Below are 21,959 nucleotides of genomic sequence, written 5' to 3'. Positions count from 1 at the left end.
CCGTTTTGGCGCATCATCACTTAACTGTGGCTTATGCCCATGCTCAGGGATGCACCAACAAATCCCATCGGACTTCTGGCGGGGTAGGTACTACCCTTACTATACCCTTACTCTACCTACTCTATGTCAGATAGGCGCTACTCTACTTAGCAGATTTATGCAACATTCGCTGGTTTGGCTTACTACGTGGATTATTTTATTTCTCTTCCTCGTAATTTAATGAGCCGAATAACCTTAGGAGAAGCCTCGAATCAACGTTGGTTGATAATCTGCTGTCACGCACGCGGCGGCTATGTATTGGCGGATAGGGATAGAAATTTATTTTTTGATGCGAAAAGTGAGAAGAAGACAACTGATGGCAGTCGACGGCAAGTCACGTAACGAGTTAATCCATGGTTGTACCTGCAATGTACATACTGTGCGCACCCGCAGAAGCCGGAGACCGAGAGAGAGAGAGAGGCGTCACCGAATCATGCGGAAGGCGTGCGACAAGAAAGACCAACATAATATCTGACTTGTTTTTTTTTTATTTACTTTTTCTAGCCTCGTTCACCGTGCTGTGAGTGGTCGGCTGAGGTGAAAACATTGCCTGGATATGAGGGGTATTTCGTTGTGAGAAAAAGGAGCCGCCAAAGAGTCATATCGAGCTCGTATGTATGTAGTAGTAGTTGTAGTAGAAGTAGGTATTGCATGTAGTAGTACATGCAATAGTAGTAGTAGTACTATTGTTTTCAATGGGGCTGAACAGAGTTCAGAGTGGCATGAGATTCTTTTGATATGATTGAGGCTGAAAATCCTCGATGATGCCAGAACGATAAACTGGGGGTACGGGTCATCCCGCATTGAAGAAGTTATTTTGATCTCCTGGGTCCCCAGGCTAGAATAAAACAGGCATGGATATCAGGGTGTGGTTTTACTGTAGTACAGGGTGTGTGCGATGCGAAGCCCGAGGCGAGGAGCTTTTGATGAAGCCCACTATAGCTGTCTGAACATAGGCCAATCTCAGATCCAGCAAGTATATCCCTTGGAGTTGTCGAAATCTCACCGGTCTTTTCCTAATAGCTGAGATTGCAGTGACAACCTGTAAATACGAGCATTAGATAGCCCGTATCCATAAAAAAACGCGTCTCGTGATGAGCTATGTGCAAAAGCGCTATGTAGCTTTACCGAGCTTCCATAGTCTGATGAGAGTCAATATCCTGTACCGTACGGTAAATATAGCATATGTTTCCAAAGTTCGGATCACCGGGTCGGTGTTGAAATTGAAGTTGACGGGAAAAGTGCTCCAAGCATTTGCTTTTCTCCGGAGCACACAAGCACTCTTCTTTCCCCGAAGAAAGAGGCCGATGGGATTGATAGTGTACGCAGGGAGGATTCTCATATCATCCAACCCCCATTCTCCGTTTCGCTGTTCGGATTTTATGCGGTTTCATGGGGTTTCGCTTTCTCTGAATGGAGGGGCGTGGATACGTAGCGGTTGGTTGGATGCGAGGTGAGCTGTTCTGTAGGGGAGAGGAAGAGGGAGGAACTGAGGATAGACGAAGCTGGTTATGAATGCACACACTTTTCGTTTTCATTCTTGATATTGAATTCAGTACTCAGGGCGTGAGAAGCAGAGAGAAAATTAATTAGTTAATTTTAGTAACTAGTAAGTTATTTGTAGGCACGAAAGCAGGAGATTGAATTTCTAGTGATGCCAATTATTATTGAATTGCGCTGAAACCAGTTCAATTTCTGCAGCTGCCTCTGGTCGTTGGCATTGAGTCCACCATTCCGCCAGCCTGGCCTAGTCCGAAAGCGCCTAAGCTAGTCCGGATCGATCTAATTCTTGCACCAAAAATATCTGTGAAAGGTCAAACACGCTGCCCGCTCTCCCTTCTTCGTCCCAGCCCTTCGCACGTTAGCCATCAGGCACTAAGCATCCGACTAACCCTCTCTTTACTCCTCTCTTTTCACCACCACCACCTGACTTTGAGACGAAGAACCCCGCCTACCCTACTACACTGCAAGTTGCTTCCGGGCTCCTGTCTCTCTGTCCCTCTCCATCTACCCCCTCCTCACATACCTCCCCCCAACACCTTGTCTACTCCTTCACTCCAGAGAAACTTTCAAAAAAATCCCTCCTTCAAATCCTTTCGCATCCCACAGCCGCGCCATCCGAGCCGACAATTTTATTGCTTACATCGGGTTTCTTCTCAGAAACTTGCCACCGAAAATCGATCAGAAAATCATCAGCAGCTGGTATGTTCGACCCTCTTCTCCCAACTTCAAACCCCCAGTACCTTCCGTTGTTGTCCCTTTTCGGTGGTTGTCTCGCAATTATTCTGGTGTCTCTAGAGTACCCTTGTCTTGGCTAGGCTGCGGAGAAAGGAGGCGACTAGTGTACCGAAGTGTGCACCGAAGGCTGAGGAGAGGTTCCATTTACTGACTAACACCCACCCGTCCATCAGACTTCAACTGCAACAAGGCTGCCCAACATCAGGCCTTCATAGAAACAACTCAGTGCATACCCCCTCCTCCTCCTCCTCCTCCTCCTCCTCCTCCTCCTACTGTTCCTCTTCCTCCTTCCTCCTTTTCTTGTGTCCCTTCCCTCTATCCTCATATTACTGTTCGTTTGTGCTGTCAACGACTCTAACATTCATCAACCTTCAGGACAACCTGAGTGCCACAAAACAATTACATAGAGATAGCAAGTAAAATCATTCAAAGATGGCGACCATGGTATGTTTTCTACTTCCCGAGCTTCTTTCCCTTTTTCTTTCTTTTCCCTTGGACGAAAATTTGCCCCAGCTTTCTTTGGGGTCTTCCCAAGAAACAAGGGGCAGTGTATGTCCTCAGCCTTAAAAACTCGCAAGGCTGACATTTTTAAACCCTCACAGGATTTACGGGTCGGAAACAAGTACCGCATCGGAAGAAAGATTGGTAGCGGAAGTTTCGGTGACATTTACCTTGGTTAGTAGATACCTATGGACGGACCCTTCAAGTACTGAACTAACATGGCTGTATTAATAGGAACCAACATCATTTCTGGCGAGGAGATCGCCATCAAGCTCGAATCAGTCAAGGCTAAGCACCCACAGCTAGAATATGAGGCTAGGGTATACAAATCACTTGCCGGTGGTGTCGGAATTCCCTTCGTACGCTGGTTTGGAACAGAGTGTGACTACAATGCCATGGTCCTTGATCTTCTTGGTCCCAGTTTAGAGGATTTGTTCAACTTCTGCAACCGCAAGTTCTCGCTCAAGACAGTTTTGCTCCTTGCTGATCAGTTGGTATGTATAACATATTTACGTTCGATGAAACATTTACTAACACCCATGATTAGATCTCACGTATCGAGTACATTCATGCCAAGTCATTCATTCACCGTGATATCAAACCCGACAACTTCCTCATGGGAATTGGGAAGCGTGGGAATCAGGTTAATGTTATTGATTTTGGTCTTGCAAAGAAATATCGTGATCCTAAGACCCATTTTCATATCCCTTACAGAGAAAACAAGAACTTGACTGGAACTGCAAGATACGCGTCCATCAACACACATTTGGGAGTTGGTATGTACAATCCTTGAGATGCATCATAAAAGAAAAGAAAAATTAACTAATATGTCTTAGAGCAATCTCGTCGTGATGACATGGAGTCCCTTGGATATGTCATGCTCTATTTCTGTCGTGGATCACTCCCTTGGCAGGGATTGAAGGCTGCTACCAAAAAGCAGAAGTATGATCGTATAATGGAGAAGAAAATGACCACTCCCACTGAGGTTCTCTGCCGTGGATTCCCCAACGAGTTTGCTATCTACCTCAACTACACCAGATCCCTCAGGTTTGATGACAAGCCCGATTACTCTTATCTTCGTAAGATCTTCAGGGATTTGTTTGTCAGGGAAGGTTTCCAATACGACTATGTCTTTGACTGGACTGTCTACAAATACGTAAGCATCATCATCTACAATCTTGTATGTGTATATCATTATGACGGGAGTTAATTTATGTGTGGGGTTCCAGCAGCAAAAGAATGCCCAAGCTATTGCCCAAGCAGCCGGCGGTGGACAGCAAGCTCCCCAGCAGGAGGAGATGGATGATAAGGATTTGACCAAACAGCGCGCTACACGCACCAACGCTGCTACTGCTGGTCACCCACCTGCTCAAGCCTCTGCCAAGCCTGCGGGCGTTGTTAGTAGCACCAGGAGAAAGGTTGTCGACAGAACTGGTGCCATGGGCGTTGATACACCTGGCACAATGGATACCACCCGTGGATTGAGTGGATCTGATAGGATGTGAGTCAGGAAGAATTTCTTTTTCTAGAACCTCCTTTCTTTCTTTTTTTTTTTTTTTTTTTGAACCTTGCTGACAGATGTATAGGCTTCGTTCTGCATCAAAGGGCGCCCAGGTAACTACCAACAACGGCTTTGCTGCTCCTGGCGGCTATCGTGTTAATAAGCGAGACGACCAGCCCGGTGGCTCTGGTGCCCAGCAGTGGTATTGAGTGAAACTTTAGTTCGCTTTGGTCGCCAAAATTTCGCCCGTTACAAGAATCATCGCGTTTAAACATTCAACCTTTTTTTCGCGAGCATAAATTGTTTCTTTTTTCTTTTGTTAATGGGTTTGCAGTCAATTCCGTGTGTGTGTGCGCTCTATGGAAAGTTCTTTCACGATATTCTCGTTCGTGGGGCATTGATTTCTTATATTTCCTTTACGCATTTTTCCCTTATCGTGTTTTATTTCCTCTCTGTTTTCAGTTCCCTCTCCTTGGAAGTCTTGGTTGAATATTTCGTCTTGTTTCGTGAGACAAACTCAAACCACAACCGACACCGAAACCGACAACCTCAACTCGTTCTTAATGTCATCACCACTGCGTCTTTCGAATTTCACTCAATCATAGAACTGCGCGGTTTGATGGGGCATATTACGGGTTTTCAATTTTGTCTTGGAATCGGCATTATTCTTCACCAACATCGCCTTCCAGTCGGTATAAGCTGGGTTTTTACGATGAGAATTGGTCAGCAAGAATGTAATGGGTAGGCTTATCTATTTGGAGGGGTAGTGGTTGGGCGGCAAGGGAGAAAGTTCTCCACCTGAATCTCCTGTCTTGTTATTGCTTTACTTGGACGGCTCGACCGGACGGCTGGCCAAGGGAGAAGGGGGATCGTGTTGGCAGTTTTATCTCGGCTATCTTTTTCTTTCCACGCACACACACACTCGAATACACACAAAAGGGGGTTTTAAATTGGATAGCTTGATTTTTCTTTTGTTCTTCCTGGCTCTTCTTCACGTAGTCAGGCAGAATTGGGTTTTTTGTTTTTTGTTCTGCCACTTTGTTTGCTATCCCTAATTGTTGGGATTTATCTGTATGCTTGTGTTCTTCGGGTTTCTTTCTGTCTTCTTTGTCTTAGTTTACTTTTGCTTGTTTTTTTTTCAATATCTCTGGTGAGTGGCTGGTGTGGGGTTGATACGGAGGTGACTGGACGGTGTCCTTTTTTTCGGCATTTTGACCGAGGAATGGAGGGGAATGGAGGAAGAACGAAGTTTACTAGGTTCATGGCCTGAGTCGTAGGATACACTGTGAAAGGGCGGCTTCCGGGGTGGCTTTTTTTTTTTAAATGTTTCCTATCAGTCTCTCTTTTCGTGCTTGTTCGGATCGATAATGTGCTGGGCTAGTTTGGTGGGGTGATTGGGTGGTGCCTAATCAAGTCTTGAAACAAGATTTGAGAGGGAGGGAAGGGGTGTTAGCAAAGTAGCTCTGTCGCTGTTGGTAGTGCTAGTGATCGAGATAGGAGAGTTATCTTTTAAAAATTGAATGCCGATGGATTTCTCAATAATATTCCAATTCAAAGCAATCCTCTTCCCTGCGTACAATTATCTAAAGATAATGTGTTTACTCAGCGATCTATTGATTAAGCAATGCATTGATTGACGATTGACCTATGCCCATGCCATGCCATTCTAAGATCTACCCACCTCTGGGATGTAGGATACTCTTGAACACGTGGGTGGTACATGAGGCTTCCACGTCGTTGTGTTGAAGTTCTGATGAACCAGCTGCTCAGGTGAATCATCGACACGAGATTCAATCTACACTTTGTATGTCTGGTACTTTACCTAATCTCGATTTGAAAATCTGTCTCCCTCGTCCTCGCCCCTCCCTCTGCGTGCAGCATTGAAACCGATTGTTAGCCTCCTTTAATTTTACCGATTTGTCGAGTATAAACCCTCAGTCAGTTCAAGTCAGGCTAGATGACCGCGCGACCTGCAACCTGGCTTTCCCAACAGTCGTAGGCTGTCAGTGCGCTGTTTTTCAACCTTCCAATGTGAATCACCTAAACCGTAGCTTTCCCTCTGTCGATCGCATCTGGTTATTCCGAGATCTTGACCGTCAGTAGCTCATGCTGCTATGCGAGAGATGGATGGCATATGATGAGCTGGATGCGTGAGCCATCGGTGCTCGAAAAGCACATACCCCGATTCTAACCTTTATCAGGCGCTATCACCCGATATTTAGGGTGGCTGCACGTGCTCGAAAGAGCCTAGGGGAGAGGGGGGAGGGTGTCAAGTCAGTCGGATAGATGGAGAGGAGGAGAGCTCAACATATGTAACTCCACTCATATCGTGAGTTCAAAGGTGCATCGAATACCTTTGCTTTTGGCAAAGACCGGACAACGGAGTTAAAGAGAGGGGTTGGATTCTTTTAGGAACTCTATGGGAAATAGTAAGTGCCCCTCGCATTACACTATCAGTGTTACACGCGATGGTAAAGGGTCCGGAGCCTATTGTAAACCTGAGGAAATAGTGGGGTATCAAGCTTGCCGCCAATCATATCTAGATGCACATAAGGTTGAAAGACGCACTCTATTATTTTGATTTGGAAGTTGGTTTTGTAGATCCCGTAAAAGAAAACATACGCACAGACACGGTGGAATCAAAACATTGAAACAATATTTTGTATGGGGCGAGGCTGAGGTGCTCAGCTACTTGTTAGTTCTAGACTTCTGTAAAGTATTCGATTACCCAATCAAGAGAGGTAGGGCAGGCCAAACATTGAGTGATAAACCAAATACCTCAAAATACTGGTTCTCCGTGTTTAGCTTTTCACAGATCAACTTTAGTACTTATAATGTTAAAATAAGAGAATGTTTATTGATTTGTTGAAAGTGGACGAATTCTATAGGGGTGTTGATCATTGCATGCATTACATATCCCATACAACAGTAATATGATTCGTTACCGAGATTAAAACGAACTATTATATCGCTTTGCTTGAAGTATGAGTATGGAAAGATATCAAGCATGCCAAAATATTTCTTTCCATATTGGGCACATAGAGTTATGTGCCTTCAAAACTGTGAGACAGTGAACAGTCATGGCTTGCTCTAGCCAGCCTCCGGTAAGTGGACGGCGTGGCGGCATAGAAAAGCCATGGGTAGAAGCATGCATAAGCTCTAGATCACGGATAGAACACATGCGAAAGCAAAATACGATATGAATACGGCATCCTAAGACTTGCGTCACCTAAATGTGTACATACAACACTTGCTTTTTGGCCTTCGAGTGACATCTCGTGATTTCAGGCCTGTTCCGCCAAGGATTTATAACACATGGGATAACGATGTATTGATCAAACGAAACGCGGCCTGTAATTTTATCCAAATAAGCACATCAGACTTCGGGTGAACCATGCATAGGTCTCAGATGCCCGTTATGACGATGCTGCGTATGTACATGTATGTACGTACCGCCAGCCAGGAACGTCGACTAGCTGGCGTACCTCTCATCTGTGTATTATATATATCTTTAGGTACATCTGAGTTGGTATCAAGTTGGCTGAAGGGACTCGTGCACACAAATTTACATACCGATGTAGCTAACATGTACCTCTATAGCTAACTAGGATCGGCATGAGCTATATCTACTTATGTAGATGCACGACAGGATCTGGGATGTTATCGTATATAGTCCCACAAATACTTTTGGACGTAGCCAGAGAAAATAGCTCTGAAAGACGGAGAGGAAAGAAGTCTGAGAGCCATCTCGTAAAATTCAGGTATCCCGGTTTTGGATAAATGTTTTTGCAAGACAGTACGTTTGCTAAGAATAGACGCCTTCCTCTCCACCGGAACACGCCCGAGATAACAGCTTACGACGACGATGTATTCCTTCTTGGAATTATTTGTTCCGCTGAGCAGGGTGTTCCGGTTTGGGTGGGGCCGGGGGGGGGGGGGGGGGTAATATATATATTCAGGCAAGAATCGACGCCGCATTGCAAGATTATCGGGAATAAATTCCTAGACGATCGTCGAGGTGGGATCGTATATCTCCACGAATTTTTAAACGTAAATCTTCCAATATGTCAAATCACTTCCTCGGTTTTGTATTTTGGCGGTACTATCTATGCTATGTTATGTAGTTGTGTTAATCATTACCAATCATATAATGTCACTCGTATATTGGAGTTATGTAGTAACTAAATAATTCTTTTTTGTTTAACAGTAACTAAATAGGTTGATAGCTAGGAGATTTACTCGCTATGAACACACAAAGACAGCACTAATGTCATTCATGCGGGCTAGATCGTCATATTATTGGCTTCTAATAGCGGGATAGTTACCGCGCGAGCGTAGCTAGTGCACGTGTAATTTCATATTGTTAGGACATCATATGTGGAACTCATTAAGGGTAGTATAAAATTGTCTTAGTTTAATTAACTAGAACCTTTTGTCTTCTAGGCGAAGCTACTGGCAGATTCTCCCTTCGATGAGATCTCGTTAGATCTAGATATTATGCAGACTCGCTAAGCATGCAAGCACTCTTATATACAGCAAATTAAAGATGTGTAACATTTGGGACTTGGGTGCGTGTAAAAGGCGCTAAGCTATAAATCCGAGTGATTGATCATGAAGATTATCATATGAATCCTGCTTTAAGGTTTCTTGGAACATTGCGCATGCAGCCTTTCGAACCCTAGGCCTGTGCGGGCACATTATATTATGCAGATTACGAAAGTACTCCTATATAGCTAGCTATCAATGATATTGCAACATATAGGGGGATATATCAGCAAGCCTTCTCTATGATGGCATGTATTAAAGATGATCCTTAAAATTCCGAGACAAAAAGTGGAACGCACATGTAGTACATCATGCCTTACGAGATTATATTATGGCACATACCGGACAATATCTGGTATCTTCCGCCCTAGTACTACTACGCATAAGTACAGCCACTCTGCAAAAGTGTTCGTGATTCCGATTTCGGAGTGAGACATTTCTCCATAGGTAACCGTGGCGGACCATCAAAAAAAAAAACCAAGAGAAGACTTTCCCAGTGATCAATGGCGCCAGGAATCAATGAAGAATAAGATCAATGACCTATCTTTTTTTATATATAGTCACGAACTATATTATATATTTTTCGTTGTTTTGGATTTCAACTTTAATAACATCAACATTACGGGTGCGCCACACTGCGCACTGATATTAAAACTAAATCACGAACACTTTTGCTGAGTGGCTGTATGTACACGTACGTACGTAGTCAAGTGTCAAAGAAGTTCACTAATCTCTAATAAGCACTTTTGCTGGTACGTCAGCTGTCAGCGGGCAACATTTACGCCATATAGATTTATAGTACAGCGTCAGATCAGGAAAATTACTGTACACGCTTACCAGCATAAGAACCAGAAAATGCAGTTGCTCAGGGCAAGGATAATTTGTATGGAGTGGCGCCGTTCTCTCATACAAATAATCCCTGTTTCCGTTACTTTCATGACTTTAATTTTAGCTAGTTGCTAGAAAAAATATCGTTAATTCCTCTTCGTTACCAAAAGGCCAGCTTATAACATGGAGAGTATCAGGTTGCTAAGATGTACTATAGCTAACGTTAACCATAGTGCTCGTTATAGTATACCCACCATGATCCATGGCCATGTGCCAGAGAGGACCTAGTGGTACTTTCATGAGCTTAAAAGATATGTATGTATAGCTATAAAACTTTTCGCACGCGAATAAAATATTTAGTAAAATCTATTGTCGTGGGTAGAAGTCCCGTTGATAGGGTTCAAGTGTTTGCTGTAATATTACCTTGTGCCAGCTGAATCTTCTTTCAAGAATCGAGAACTGGCCATGGTACTACCGCGTAGCTATGACACAGTCAATCAAAATGACCTTTGTTGGACCAAATATCCGGTTAGTCCCTTCTCAAGATGAAGGGGTGTGGGGAGAGGCCTTTCGACATGCAGTTGGTCTAGCCCGCGGAATGATGTAAGAATGTACATACTTCGATCAAGGAATCCTCGATTGTGTGTGATACGGGTATATATATATGTACTTAATATTAAGGTAGACAACGAATCTTGCTGATGCAAGATAGGGGTGAATTACCGGATCTCCCGTGGAAACCTTGGGAGCAACATCTTACGGATCAAGCTCAATTAAACTGAAGTCGAGGGCATTTATCGCATGATTGTATTTTGTACCTCACCATACGCAACCGTACCTCACCCCAAACCCTCGAGGCTTTGGTAATAGTACGGATAGATTATGTGTCGACTTTAGGTACCGGTATTTTCTGAACGAAGAACCACCCAGAATTGAGTCCAGAATAGATGATAGAATGTACAAATTAGGTGATAAATATATGTATATAAGTAAAATTCAATGATAATCCAATACCATTTGAATTGGAGTAAGAATTTAAAAAGCCTGCTCACCTGCAGCTCGGGGTCGAGGAGCGGCCATGACCAATATGTAACCACATGTAAATACTTCTTATATTTTACGTACAAAGTGCAAGTATACATGTATGCATTAGCCTTGTAGAACTTTGAAGTTGTTGGAGGTTCAATATTGTATGTAACTACCAACGTAGTTTGTAAGATGACTCTAGATAAATTAACGCAAGATCTAGTCAATTCGAGAGAGAGGTATTACTTAGTAGATATATAATCTTGTGTATAAGTACGTAGCTTCATATAATATATGGATTGCTTAATTACTGTGGGTGTTTGAAGGAGGTAGTACTTGGGGCTGATTTCCGCGTGTAAGTAAGGCTAGATCGAATATCCTGAATTATGTAGTTGCTAGCTAGGTAAGACTTGGGTTAGGGTTACTAATTCATCGTTTGCCAAGAAATCAATGATCTATTTCGAGCTCTCATACAAGGCTTATTAGAATCTTCTTTGCAAAAGATACATGTAGGTATATATATTCCGAGATGGCCGGGTTATACGTAGAGTACATACATGTATGTCAACGACATGTATGTACCTTTAACGTATGTTTTGCCTGTGACTAAGAGTGACTAAGAGGGACCAAGAGGCGACGTTGGCCTGTGACGCGGCTCTAAGCCCCACTAAACCTCTCCTTAAGCTAAAGTTTACCCCACCAAAAACACAACACCAACGAACAGCAACCTCACAAGTCCGACAATTGCCGTAACCAGCTTATAGGAGCGCCGATATATCAAGATGGACATGAATATGCCAGTAAATGTTCCAATAGACGATCCAAACGCAGACACTGAATGGTATAGCCTCTACTCTCAAAACTATATGTACATACAGCTAATAGACACCTCCTATCTCAGGAACGACATCCTTCGGAAACATGGGGTCATTCCCGAGAAGCCGCCTTCCCCGACTCCTATGATCGAGGAGGCTATTCTTGAGGGACGAAGATTGGCTCATGAAAACAGGCTCGAGGGAAAGGACTTGGATGAACTAGATGAGCTTGAGGATGAGGAGGACGAGGAGTTTTTAGCCATCTACAGGTATAGCGGAGCCCCAAAGAGGTTGTTTGATTCGAGAAATATATACTCATAATCAATACTTTTAGACAGAGACGTCTAGCTGAGCTCTCAACAATCTCGCAAAAGTCTGTTCATGGCCGTGTATACCCGATACAGAAGCCTGATTACGCTCGAGATGTCACGGCGTCCTCAAAAGATACTACAGTTCTTGTCTTCTTGTCTTCTGGGAATTCTTCGAATATGGAATCGCGGCTATTGGCTGAGCTGTGGCGGCGAGCAGCGGAGAAGTTTGGAGATGTCAAGTTTTGTCAAATCAGAGGGGATATGTGCATTGAGGGATATCCCGAAAGAAATTGTCCGACAATCTTGGTTTATAAGAATGAGGATATCGTTAAACAGATTGTAACACTCGCCGAGCTAGGAGGTACAAGCACGAGGCTCGAAGGTTCTTCCTCCCTCCTCAGGTTATCGCTTGCGTTCATTTATTTTCCTTTCCTTACTGGTTTACTATAGCGAGCAATAAGGAGTATAGTGCTAATACTAGTATAGATATCGAGAAGCTGCTTGTCTCTGTAGAGGCTATCAAACAAAATGATCAGCGTCTACGAAAGAAGACAGAAGATGACGATTACGATGGCAACGCCCACAAAACTGGAATAAAAACAAGCAACCGAGGATCTCGAGTTGATGACGACGATGACGACGATTGGGATTAATGGACTTTTGTTTCGGGCAGATGCTATCGAGTTTTTACCGCCAAACAAATAACTGTGTACGATTATATTCTATAGCTACTTTTCTCCCCCCTCCCTTTCAACTTAGCTAGCTGCAAAATTATAATATATTATTGGGTGACAAAAGTTCTCGTGATTTTGTACGAGGATGGGTCATGAAACGACTATAACTCCACGACCACAAAAGATATAAAGAAAATATTAATATGATTAGAGAGGGGAAGATGGATAGAACATACCTCCTAGGTATGAATCCCGATTGCCGACTTTGTGGATTAGTCTTTTAGACAATTTCTGCTGGTTGCTATGCGAAAATCACGAGAACTTTTGTCACCCCAGAATACCAACACAATATTGATGATAGACTAATCTGAGGACTCAGAAGTATTCAGGTCACCACCGTATCACTCTTATAGCTTTCATCTAATGGTTATGTTGCCGTCTGGGACTAAAAGTTCAACTATATAGCAGCTAAAAACTCGACCACCGTAATCTCTGCAGAATCTAGTACAGTTACATACCACCGGCTCCCAGGGCAACGGTTTTTCTATTTAGTTGTCATACAGGAGAATTATGTCATACAAGAGAAAGTGAATCGGCCGTCTTGGTTCTACAGTGTGCTCCCCGCCCACTGTGAACTTGCGATTTTCCTCTCACATGACAAAGTATAATATCTATCGCTTTCTATCCATGGGTCTTCATTTGGTTACCTGGATTCAATTCGGCTTAGACCCGGTGTCTATTGTACTATACAGGTAGATTCTGAATATGTTAACTCTGCGGGGCTTATTTTTTGATGGTTAATTTGTTCAGTAGTCATAGACATGATCACGATGATGAAACCCACACGGTTTTTATAAGGCATAAGCATTTTGAAACTGGCTACGGAGGGTGATCCGCTGGTTTCACTCGTCTTTCCCGGACGTTTGTGGGACCATCCTAGTTAGATCCACAGGCCAGCAAAAAATTGCTGAAAAGAGAGGAAGGTAAGATTTCATTACTTTGTGCTTTTATGTGCACCGCCTCTCTGAGGTTAATATGTCGGGTGTGTTTTCTACGAGGATTTTCGAGTTCAAGTAGCACAAAAGTCAAGCTATAGGCGTTAATCCCAGGTGAGCCGAGTTTCATAGTGGGGGTTCTGTGGGCGTCGAAAGATCTTCCAGAGAAACCCCATCCAAATATTATTAAAGGCACAGCTTGGAACTTCGACCCATATACCCGGATCGTTGGCATCCCCTACCTAAAGTTTGATCGCCACCACCGGCACCGAAAGTAAAACCAAACATTAGGGAGCCGGTGTGGAAACATCGGAATATCGTAACTGGCACAAACAGGCGAAATTGAATTGTGTTATTACCGTTGATCCCCAATAGGTATTACATACATCGGGCGCCTAGGTACTCTACGGTATTATCACTGACTCGCCTCACAGAAAAATAAAGTGGTGGAACCATCCTTCTCGTCGTTCCCGTGTGCACATACCGCGACGCCCAAATCCGTGTGCCTGCAGGGCTCAAAAACCTGTGGATATTCGGGCCAATGAAAAAGAGTCTCGCGGCTCTCCCGCCATGGTGCTTGTTCTGACGGATACACACGCGTGCGGGAGTGCCAAGCTGGAAACACACAATAGATCTTGGGAAAGAACAGACGAAAGATAGAGATATCAGGACATGCGATAATAAAACAGTCTCAATCAGAAAACCAAGGAATACAAGTGCCAATACGTTTACGTTACTCGAAAACAGGATATATATATATATGATTTGCTACTACGGACACTCTCGAGATCTCGGTAGTTAAAGATAGCTAGAAGTACTCAGTAGAAGATAAAAAAAATATGCACATGGTTATGGAATTTCTAACGCGGCACCTCAAAACTCTCAAAACTGATCAAAACTGATTCACCAAGTGAATAGAGGTTCGGAAAAAGAGTGTCATCCATCGCTTCGGTTAAGGTTACCTCCGAGAGGAAAAACTAACTGATCAGGATCGATCGAAAGAAAATGATGATAACGAACAAGATAATGACGAAGATCCAAGGCAAAGAAGAGGAAGAAGATAAAAAGTAAAGAGTAAGAGAGTAAGAGTAAAGTAAAAGTAAAAATGAACCCCCATAAAAACTCCACAAAGAACGCAGGGAATCAAATAACGGATAGAGTAACCCAGTCCAACGAGGCGCAGCGAAGAATACATTAGCCGCTGGGCAACCTTAGGACCCTCGGAGGTCAATAAGCTAAAGCGGGGTCACGGACAAGGTCCGCGCGTCCACCTCGTATTGTTACTTCTGATAGGTTACCCATTTTCCATCTGTTTTCTTTCATATATATATATTTTTTTGATATGTTATTGGTATTTTTTATAACTTTGGTTGGGAAGGAGAGATTTAGTAGAGTGATCCTGGAGGAGACTCAACCAAAAGTTCGTCGCGCCCGCTTCCTGATGAAGCCTGAATGGCCTCCAAAATTACACTCTCCTCGAATACAGGGCCCTGTCCATCACATCGTGCTAACCCCTTTAGTCGATCGGAGATGTCGCCGATATCGACGAGGCCTTGTTCATACAGAGGGTGACATACGATGAGGTCCCAGGCGGCACCAGCTCCTAAGAGCCGTTCGCCCGTTTTGGGACTCGTTGATATCCGGTGTATTGGTCCCTGGTTAGGGTGTTCCCCGAATATTGGAGAGGTAAAGGCCGGTGGAGGGTTGGTTGGAGTGTGATCTGTCGGCTTGAAACTCATTGCTGCCACATCTCGTAACTCAGGGGGAGATTGTCCACGCATATTGTTCTCGTGTAGTAAACGGTTCTCGAGCTTTGTCTTTTGGAGTTCCTGTTTTAAGATGTCGTTCTGGGCAGCTGTCTCCGAAGCGTGCTGTTCGAGAGTCTTGAGCCTGTGTTCTAGCTCTTTAACATGGCGTTCCTTGCGTTCCCGGAATGCTCGCTGACTATGACGCAAGTTAATGTCTGGTATCAAGTTATTCCAATACTGAGATCTGTACTGGAAGCTTTGGTTTGAGCCCTTACGCTGCACGGTTCTGTTCTTTCCTTCTCTGCTCAGGTGTCAGAATCTCGCTCTCTGTAAGATTGGTATAATCGTCTGCGTGATGGCTTACCCTCTGCCCCGGAGTCAATTCCTTCTCCTCACTACTACTTCTTGCCCTCTGTTGGCTGTCGTGATCAATCGGTGTATGCCCTCGAATTGAACCTGGTATATTTTGATGGTGGGATGGTGGAGCTTCATAGGTAAAATCAAACTGTGGATAGCTAGGGAAGGCCTGCTACAGAGGAAATCGAAGATTAGCATAGAACCAGAGAGTGGACTTTTCATACCACTAGCTCAAGAGAGTTTCATACTTACAAGAGGAGAGAAATCGTCTGTCTGGTGGGTTGGTGTTGGGGTAGGGGGGTAGATTGTCGGAGGTTGATTGTAGTAAGGTTGTTGAGAGAAGGAGGCCATTTCTCGTTTGACTATGTCGTTGAAGAATCAAAGATTGGGATACTAGACAGGATATCGCTAACTAGTTGCTTTCACTTAGAGATGGGATGCGGAGGCTTTTATCTGTCTACGGAGATGTCCGTTCACTCCAAGTAGACGCGAAACCGTGGCGCGTGAGTGGGTGAGCTAGATATAGATTAAAGAAATTCCCGGGAGTTTGAATAAGGATGTTGATGGGTGTAGGTCTGGGACTGCGGAGAGAGGGAGAGTACGTGAATGACCGGGAGCTGAGGAGCCGTCAGACGTTGTCAGATGGCGAGCAGGTAGATATCCGCCGGAAGATATTGAAGTCACGATAAAGTACTGGCAGGTAAGGCTGTGAGGCGGAGTCAACGTCGCGCGAGCGATTCTCTCTTACGGACTGGATCTGGGATCTTTTGTGGGTGCAGGGTTGGTACCTGGCGTTCCTGGAAGATCCTGGACTTTATGCTGAAGAGAATAAGATAACTCGATAGGCCGAAGCCTTCCCGTGAGAACTATGTGTCGGGTCGAATGGGATAGGGGGTGAACTGAAGCAGAGTCGTGATCGGGGGAAGTTTCAGGAAGGATAACAAATTATTGGAAGGAAGCTTTAAAGGTATCGTTGAGTCTAAATGGTTCTGGTATTCCTAGAAGATTTGCGCCCCCGCTTTCTTTCGAGGCTGTCGATCGATTGTGCAGTTGGCCTAATTGGACAAGGCCCTGTGGTACTACTTCCCTGCCTAGCTAAAGTAACGCGGTCCCAACGAGGATAGAATCCTTATGCGATACGACCTGCAAAAGCCCATTTGACGGGCTATTCGCAAATGTTGGATTTTACAGAACTCTAGAGTATAGTCTGTGAAGAGTATAAAGTCCTATGTAGGTACAATACATACAACCCCGACACTGGCACTGGGTTTGGGGCTGAGCCCTCCAACATGGGCATGGGTCGAGGAATCCAGACGACAAGCTCCCGGGGCGGCAGAAATTTAGAGTTGGGTAGAAACTCCAAACACTTGGTCGTTGGTTTTTCTCGTGCGCCTCCAATTCCATCTTTGGCGCAATCGGCTCATTCTAGGGCCCTGCACTGAGTGAACAACTAGATCTAGTGTTAATAATGTCTGAATATTATTCTCTCGACTAACCCCATCGAGCGTAATAGTAACAAGATTAATAGCATAATTAGTAGCTACACAGCTGCAAGTCTGTATTAGGTATCCTAAGAACACCCTTCAGCCGGAAACATTCACGGAAAAAAAGCAAAGAAAGGATCCATAGGTATCGGAACTTGCGGCTCAAGTTTCACGTCTCCAACACTCAATACATATAGCCCATGGATGTCGTAGGTAGGTCCAAATAAAGCGGAGCAGAATGCACAGGCGCCCATTTGCATGCCCTAATCACAGCAGGTATATGTATTTAGTACATACCCGAGAATGCGACCCACTCATATGCAATTTCTACTGGCCTTCCGTGAAAAATACACCTATGTATTAGATCTGCATTTTTGGATATTTAGTAGAGTACATGTACCTATAGCGAGTACCACGGTCCATCCCTCGGCGGTCCGACTAAGCATAACCTTCGTTTTGAGAGATATGAAACTTCATACCACTGGTTCATGAGTTTGTACTTGCATACATACGCTATCCGGTAGTGTGATGCGGTGCATCGCGTAAATAAAGCTCATTCGAAAATAAATGCTGATAGTTATGTATTGAGGATACGAGCCTACGAATTCCTTGCATCAGATTGAGGCTATACACAATATTGTTGGGTGGAATATCAGGAGGGTGTTCTCCCAGTCCTTGAAATAACTTTAAATTACCCGTCTGCATGATGAGTTAAGCAGACATATGCATAAATGCCACATTTGGTAAGCAGTCTGCTCCATAGAACAAAGCTCATACTGCACGGAAGACTTTCCTTCCCTCTTCTTTGCTTCCATTAAGATGTCCCTGCTATTTTCATAGCGCAGTTCCGGATAAAACCGACATCCTCATTCGCAATACTGCACCGATCATTGAGATTCCAGAAGCAACGCACGCGTTAACCCCATTACCATCCTTTGGTTGACATTTGTTATAGCAACTTTCATGGTGCTTCGTTCCCCTAAATCAAACAGAGATCATTAATACCTACTGCATGGTTCAAATCAGCCCACCGGTCAAGGAAATGCATCAAGTGGTGTTTGTTGTATAAATTTAATATCGAAGTTAAATCGCATCTCGCAAGGAGTTCAAATGTTGATTTTGTTTTCTCTCCTGGCTAGGTTTCTACTCTGAAGATGTCACAATATTGAATTGGTGAATTTATGTAATTTTGCTTTCGTAACCATGGCTTTCTAGAGCTGGTAAAATTAATAAGCCACTTTTCTCGAGATATATAATCATGAGAGAGATTTTGCGCATATAAATCGATTGATATTGGTAATCGCCCAATTGAAGATGCGTCGGATGTCGGAAGCTTCGGGGATAGTCAGGCCAATGCCTTATAAGGCTTTAGACCACCTCACCCACCGAATTGCTTTTTTCTTCTTTTTCTTTGGTGGGGAGGCTGCTGATTATCGTCAAAATTGAGTTTCTCCGCCCCATCACAGATCTGACTGACTATAATCACTCAATTAATATGCGTAATATCAAATGTGGCCACGTGGGTAATTGATGGCCGTTAAGCTGAGTGTGTTGCTTAGAGTGACATGAGCTCTCTCCCGGGTACCTTGTAGACCAGCTACATCCTAGACCTCTGACGTATGGAATTGCCCATTTGATGACATTTACCGACAGCAAAGGCAGTGACCGAATAGCCACTGAGAAACAAATGTTCCTCTGGGGTACTACGTCTGAAAATACCAATAAATTGGTCCTATACCAGGACCCCGTGCTCTGTAGTCAGCTCGAAAATGCCCAATGATTTGTGCTTAGATTCCCGAGTAAGAATATAGAGGCATGGTGTTTAGGCCGGTGGGTGACCAAATGCTCATATCTAAACTCAGGAATTAGTGATTTGAACCTGATTCTCTGCATCTCGAGTAGGGGTCAACATTTACATGTCTCTTCCCAGTCCTTAGCCATGGAGAAGCGAGTCAAGTATATGGACACCTGAAAGCTTCTGGTTTCACAAGGTTTTACTGGTGTGCAAATCTAGAACCATGGATATGTACTAAATAGAAATAAGCTTCAGATGTGCTGCGCCCCCTTTGTTTCAGAATTAGTAGATACCTTTTCCTTCAAATTACAGGAATCATAATAAGAAATTTTCTATACCTCAAGCTTTGTTTAAGCTACTCATCCACCTAGGAACCCGGATATCGGGAGTATATACCTCTTACCGGGATAAACCAATAACTAATATTCCAAGTGTATTCCCTCTCATGGTAGCTTCGTAGTTTCGATCAAGTGCTGTCCGTAATTTAACTAAAATTACTTCTTGATTCCTGTCTCGGTGAAGTTTCGTATTGTGAGTTGTGAATACGCGTCCGAAGGTTGATTTGGGGGTTTCCTTTTTTTTCTTTCTGGTTAAAGGTATTTTTGGACTGTCTGTCCGCCCGGAGATGAAGGGCTATATTGTCCAAACTTATCCAGAGATCATTCATGATAATGATCACGATCGTCGTAGAAGTTGAAAAGCGGTATGAATATCCAAATCCTAAGGTAGAATATCTTCCTTTCCCTATCATCAATGAAGTGATGGAGGCCTCGTCCGCCATATATTCAAGAAATGCTGCTTTGTTAAGTACAACTAATTTCCTTACCCTCTCAGAAATTTGAGTTAGTAATTGGACATACAACGCTCCCATAAGCGTTGTCAGCGATTAGCAAGCAATCTGATAATCATAATTACCCACGTTTAACAAACGCATGCATGGTAAGCAAAGCTTAAGCGTATATCTGTGCCATCCTGGTCCTCGGGAGGATCAAATAAAGATCCTTGCATTTAAGCCTTGAGCCTCATGAACTCAGAAACTGTGCTTTCCACGTATTGTAGATACCGTCGCCCATTTTATCAAAACCAAAGATCATGATGGTTTGACGGATATTTTTCACTTGTCGCTGCTCCATGAACATTCTAGAATATCCTATTCTGAATATGTAAGCTTCCTAATTTGACTTTATTCGCTAATTCATATGCATGTTAGTCCCATGAGATACCCCATCATGGGAGCTTGTAGCTGCTCCTACTGCTCTACAGAAAGAAAATCTATCCTATAGCCCCCCCAACCCCAAGTTATCTCATAGTACCTAGTAGCTCCAAGAGTAGATGGATTAATAATTTCTACGTGAAAAGAGGCTGTGGATCTTTTAGGAACTCATCCCACTTTACATTGATATTTTAAAGCGGCGGATCGTCCAATGAGTTTGAACAAAAAGGTTTTGAGAAAAATAGTATGATGATTGAGTTCTTACAAGAATTGCATGCCAATGTTTTAGCAAGTAGTGCTTCCAGCGGTGAGTTGCACCTTTCGTCATCTAGATCTACGTATGCATGTGTCTTTTCTAGGATGAACATCATAAATTATCACTCGGTCACAATGTTTCCGAGTGCTTCTATTTATTGGACTTAATAAATTCAGGAATTAGTCTTCATTCTTTCATTGAACTTTTGGTAGAAATGAGAGGGTATAGAAGGGAATCTTCCGCCCGAAAGTGTGCATATAGATCTGCTGCAGCTGCATGCTGATTGTGGTGGTGGTGGGGATGACAATCGCAAACACCAAAGTCAACTAAGTATAAAGCGGCACTATTAGAACCTGGGAATAAAGAGAGAAAGCGAAGAGCTAGTTGCATGCGGGTGCTATGATGATGATGATGATGATGATGATGATGATGATGATGATGATGATGATGATGATGACGACGATGGTTAATATGGTGATGGTGATCGATGGTGGTGGTGGTGGTGACTTTGTCGATGTATAGGGAAGAAGAAGGGGCAGAGAAGACGCTCTTGGTGTGACTTTGACTTAGCAAACATAACGTTTCATCGGTCATATCATGTAGAATGCTTTGGCAAACAACCTGGGAGGGTTATAATCTTAGCTCGTGACATTCTTGAATGTTCTAGTATGAGTTGTCTCTATGAACCGGATACGCTAGCTACGAACTTTCGTGGGCGGGGTGTATTATTCTTGTTATTGATAATTACATATGTAGTAGAAATATAGGAGGAGTCCTATTGGATTAACCAGCCATACAAACCCTGTTTTTAGACCCCTGTTTCTACAATAATTCTATCTCTCGCTGTACTATTGACTACGGAAGCGCGGTCCGGGTAGTCTCGTTTCCAGACGGTTTTGTTGTCGCACTGCGTGTAGACATGCGCGGGCACGAGACTACGGTCCGGGTAACATCGCTATCTACATGAATGGTCACTCGATGACCGTTTGGAGCGCACGTGATAAATTGTCAAGAATATTTTATTACACATGTATGTAGTTCTCGCAATCATCTGTACTTCAGTCCACCTCTGATGTACATATTGATGATCAACTCAACTCGTCGTCCAGTACCTTCTTGGGTCACGTTAAAAACTATGAGTCCCGGTACATAAGATCGATCATACACATAAATATATATATATACATGTATATACTTTCATGAATTCAACCAGAAGAAATGTTGAAGTGGAAACAAAAACTCAGCAGACCCAAAGACGCATTTGAGGTTTCCAAGAATACCACCAGCCATCCTTCTCAGGACTAATCGGGGGGGCCTCTTCATTTGGATTAGTCCTTCTCAGCCACTCCGGACCGCTCCAAACAGTCGGCTCAAACTTCATTCCTATACATCCATGCTCGCCTTGAGTTAAGGATGCCGGGACTTCCTTGGGGTGTACACCGTACGTAACTATTTGGTAAACTAACTCTGGGAGTGAAATGAACATGACATGCGTCGATACATTTGCCTTGCACGGATCATTGACCAATAATCTCCAGGTGCCATCACCAGAAGCTGCGGATATAGGCGATACCGTCGCGATGTGGTCTCCCACCCCGTATAATGCGGACCGATGTTCACGTATCTGGTAGGC

The 21,959-nt window shown here is 43.7% G+C and overlaps 4 protein-coding genes across 4 annotated transcripts; 3 read left to right on the top strand and 1 right to left on the bottom strand.

The window, feature by feature from the left end:
• Positions 1–2,709: 2,709 nt before the first annotated feature.
• On the top strand, positions 2,710–4,488 carry H6S33_002413 (uncharacterized protein; the record flags this gene model as incomplete). Its single annotated transcript, XM_044834186.1, has 8 exons — positions 2,710–2,721; positions 2,880–2,952; positions 3,013–3,272; positions 3,326–3,554; positions 3,615–3,934; positions 4,008–4,279; positions 4,365–4,392; positions 4,456–4,488. The coding sequence occupies 8 exons, from the start codon at positions 2,710–2,712 to the stop codon at positions 4,486–4,488; spliced, it is 1,227 nt and encodes a 408-aa protein (XP_044692574.1).
• A 6,972-nt stretch (positions 4,489–11,460) lies between these two features.
• Positions 11,461–12,457, top strand: H6S33_002412 (uncharacterized protein; the record flags this gene model as incomplete). The annotated part of the gene is made up of 4 exons (XM_044834175.1): positions 11,461–11,519; positions 11,580–11,762; positions 11,828–12,186; positions 12,291–12,457. 4 exons carry the CDS (start codon positions 11,461–11,463, stop codon positions 12,455–12,457), a joined length of 768 nt encoding a protein of 255 aa, XP_044692573.1.
• Positions 12,458–13,165: 708 nt separating this feature from the next.
• On the top strand, positions 13,166–13,574 carry H6S33_002411 (uncharacterized protein; the record flags this gene model as incomplete). The annotated part of the gene is made up of 4 exons (XM_044834164.1): positions 13,166–13,230; positions 13,289–13,366; positions 13,423–13,461; positions 13,553–13,574. 4 exons carry the CDS (start codon positions 13,166–13,168, stop codon positions 13,572–13,574), a joined length of 204 nt encoding a protein of 67 aa, XP_044692572.1.
• A 1,284-nt stretch (positions 13,575–14,858) lies between these two features.
• On the bottom strand, positions 14,859–15,929 carry H6S33_002410 (uncharacterized protein; the record flags this gene model as incomplete). Its single annotated transcript, XM_044834153.1, has 4 exons — positions 14,859–15,417; positions 15,497–15,522; positions 15,586–15,750; positions 15,831–15,929. The coding sequence occupies 4 exons, from the start codon at positions 15,927–15,929 to the stop codon at positions 14,859–14,861; spliced, it is 849 nt and encodes a 282-aa protein (XP_044692571.1).
• Between the last annotated feature and the right edge of the window lie 6,030 nt (positions 15,930–21,959).

This window comes from Morchella sextelata (assembly GCF_020137385.1).
Source record: "Morchella sextelata strain SCLS chromosome Unknown scls_13, whole genome shotgun sequence".
NCBI classification, from domain to species: Eukaryota; Fungi; Ascomycota; class Pezizomycetes; order Pezizales; family Morchellaceae; genus Morchella; species Morchella sextelata.
Note: the sequence above shows the minus strand (reverse complement) of the source record. Positions and strands in the feature narration are given on the sequence as shown.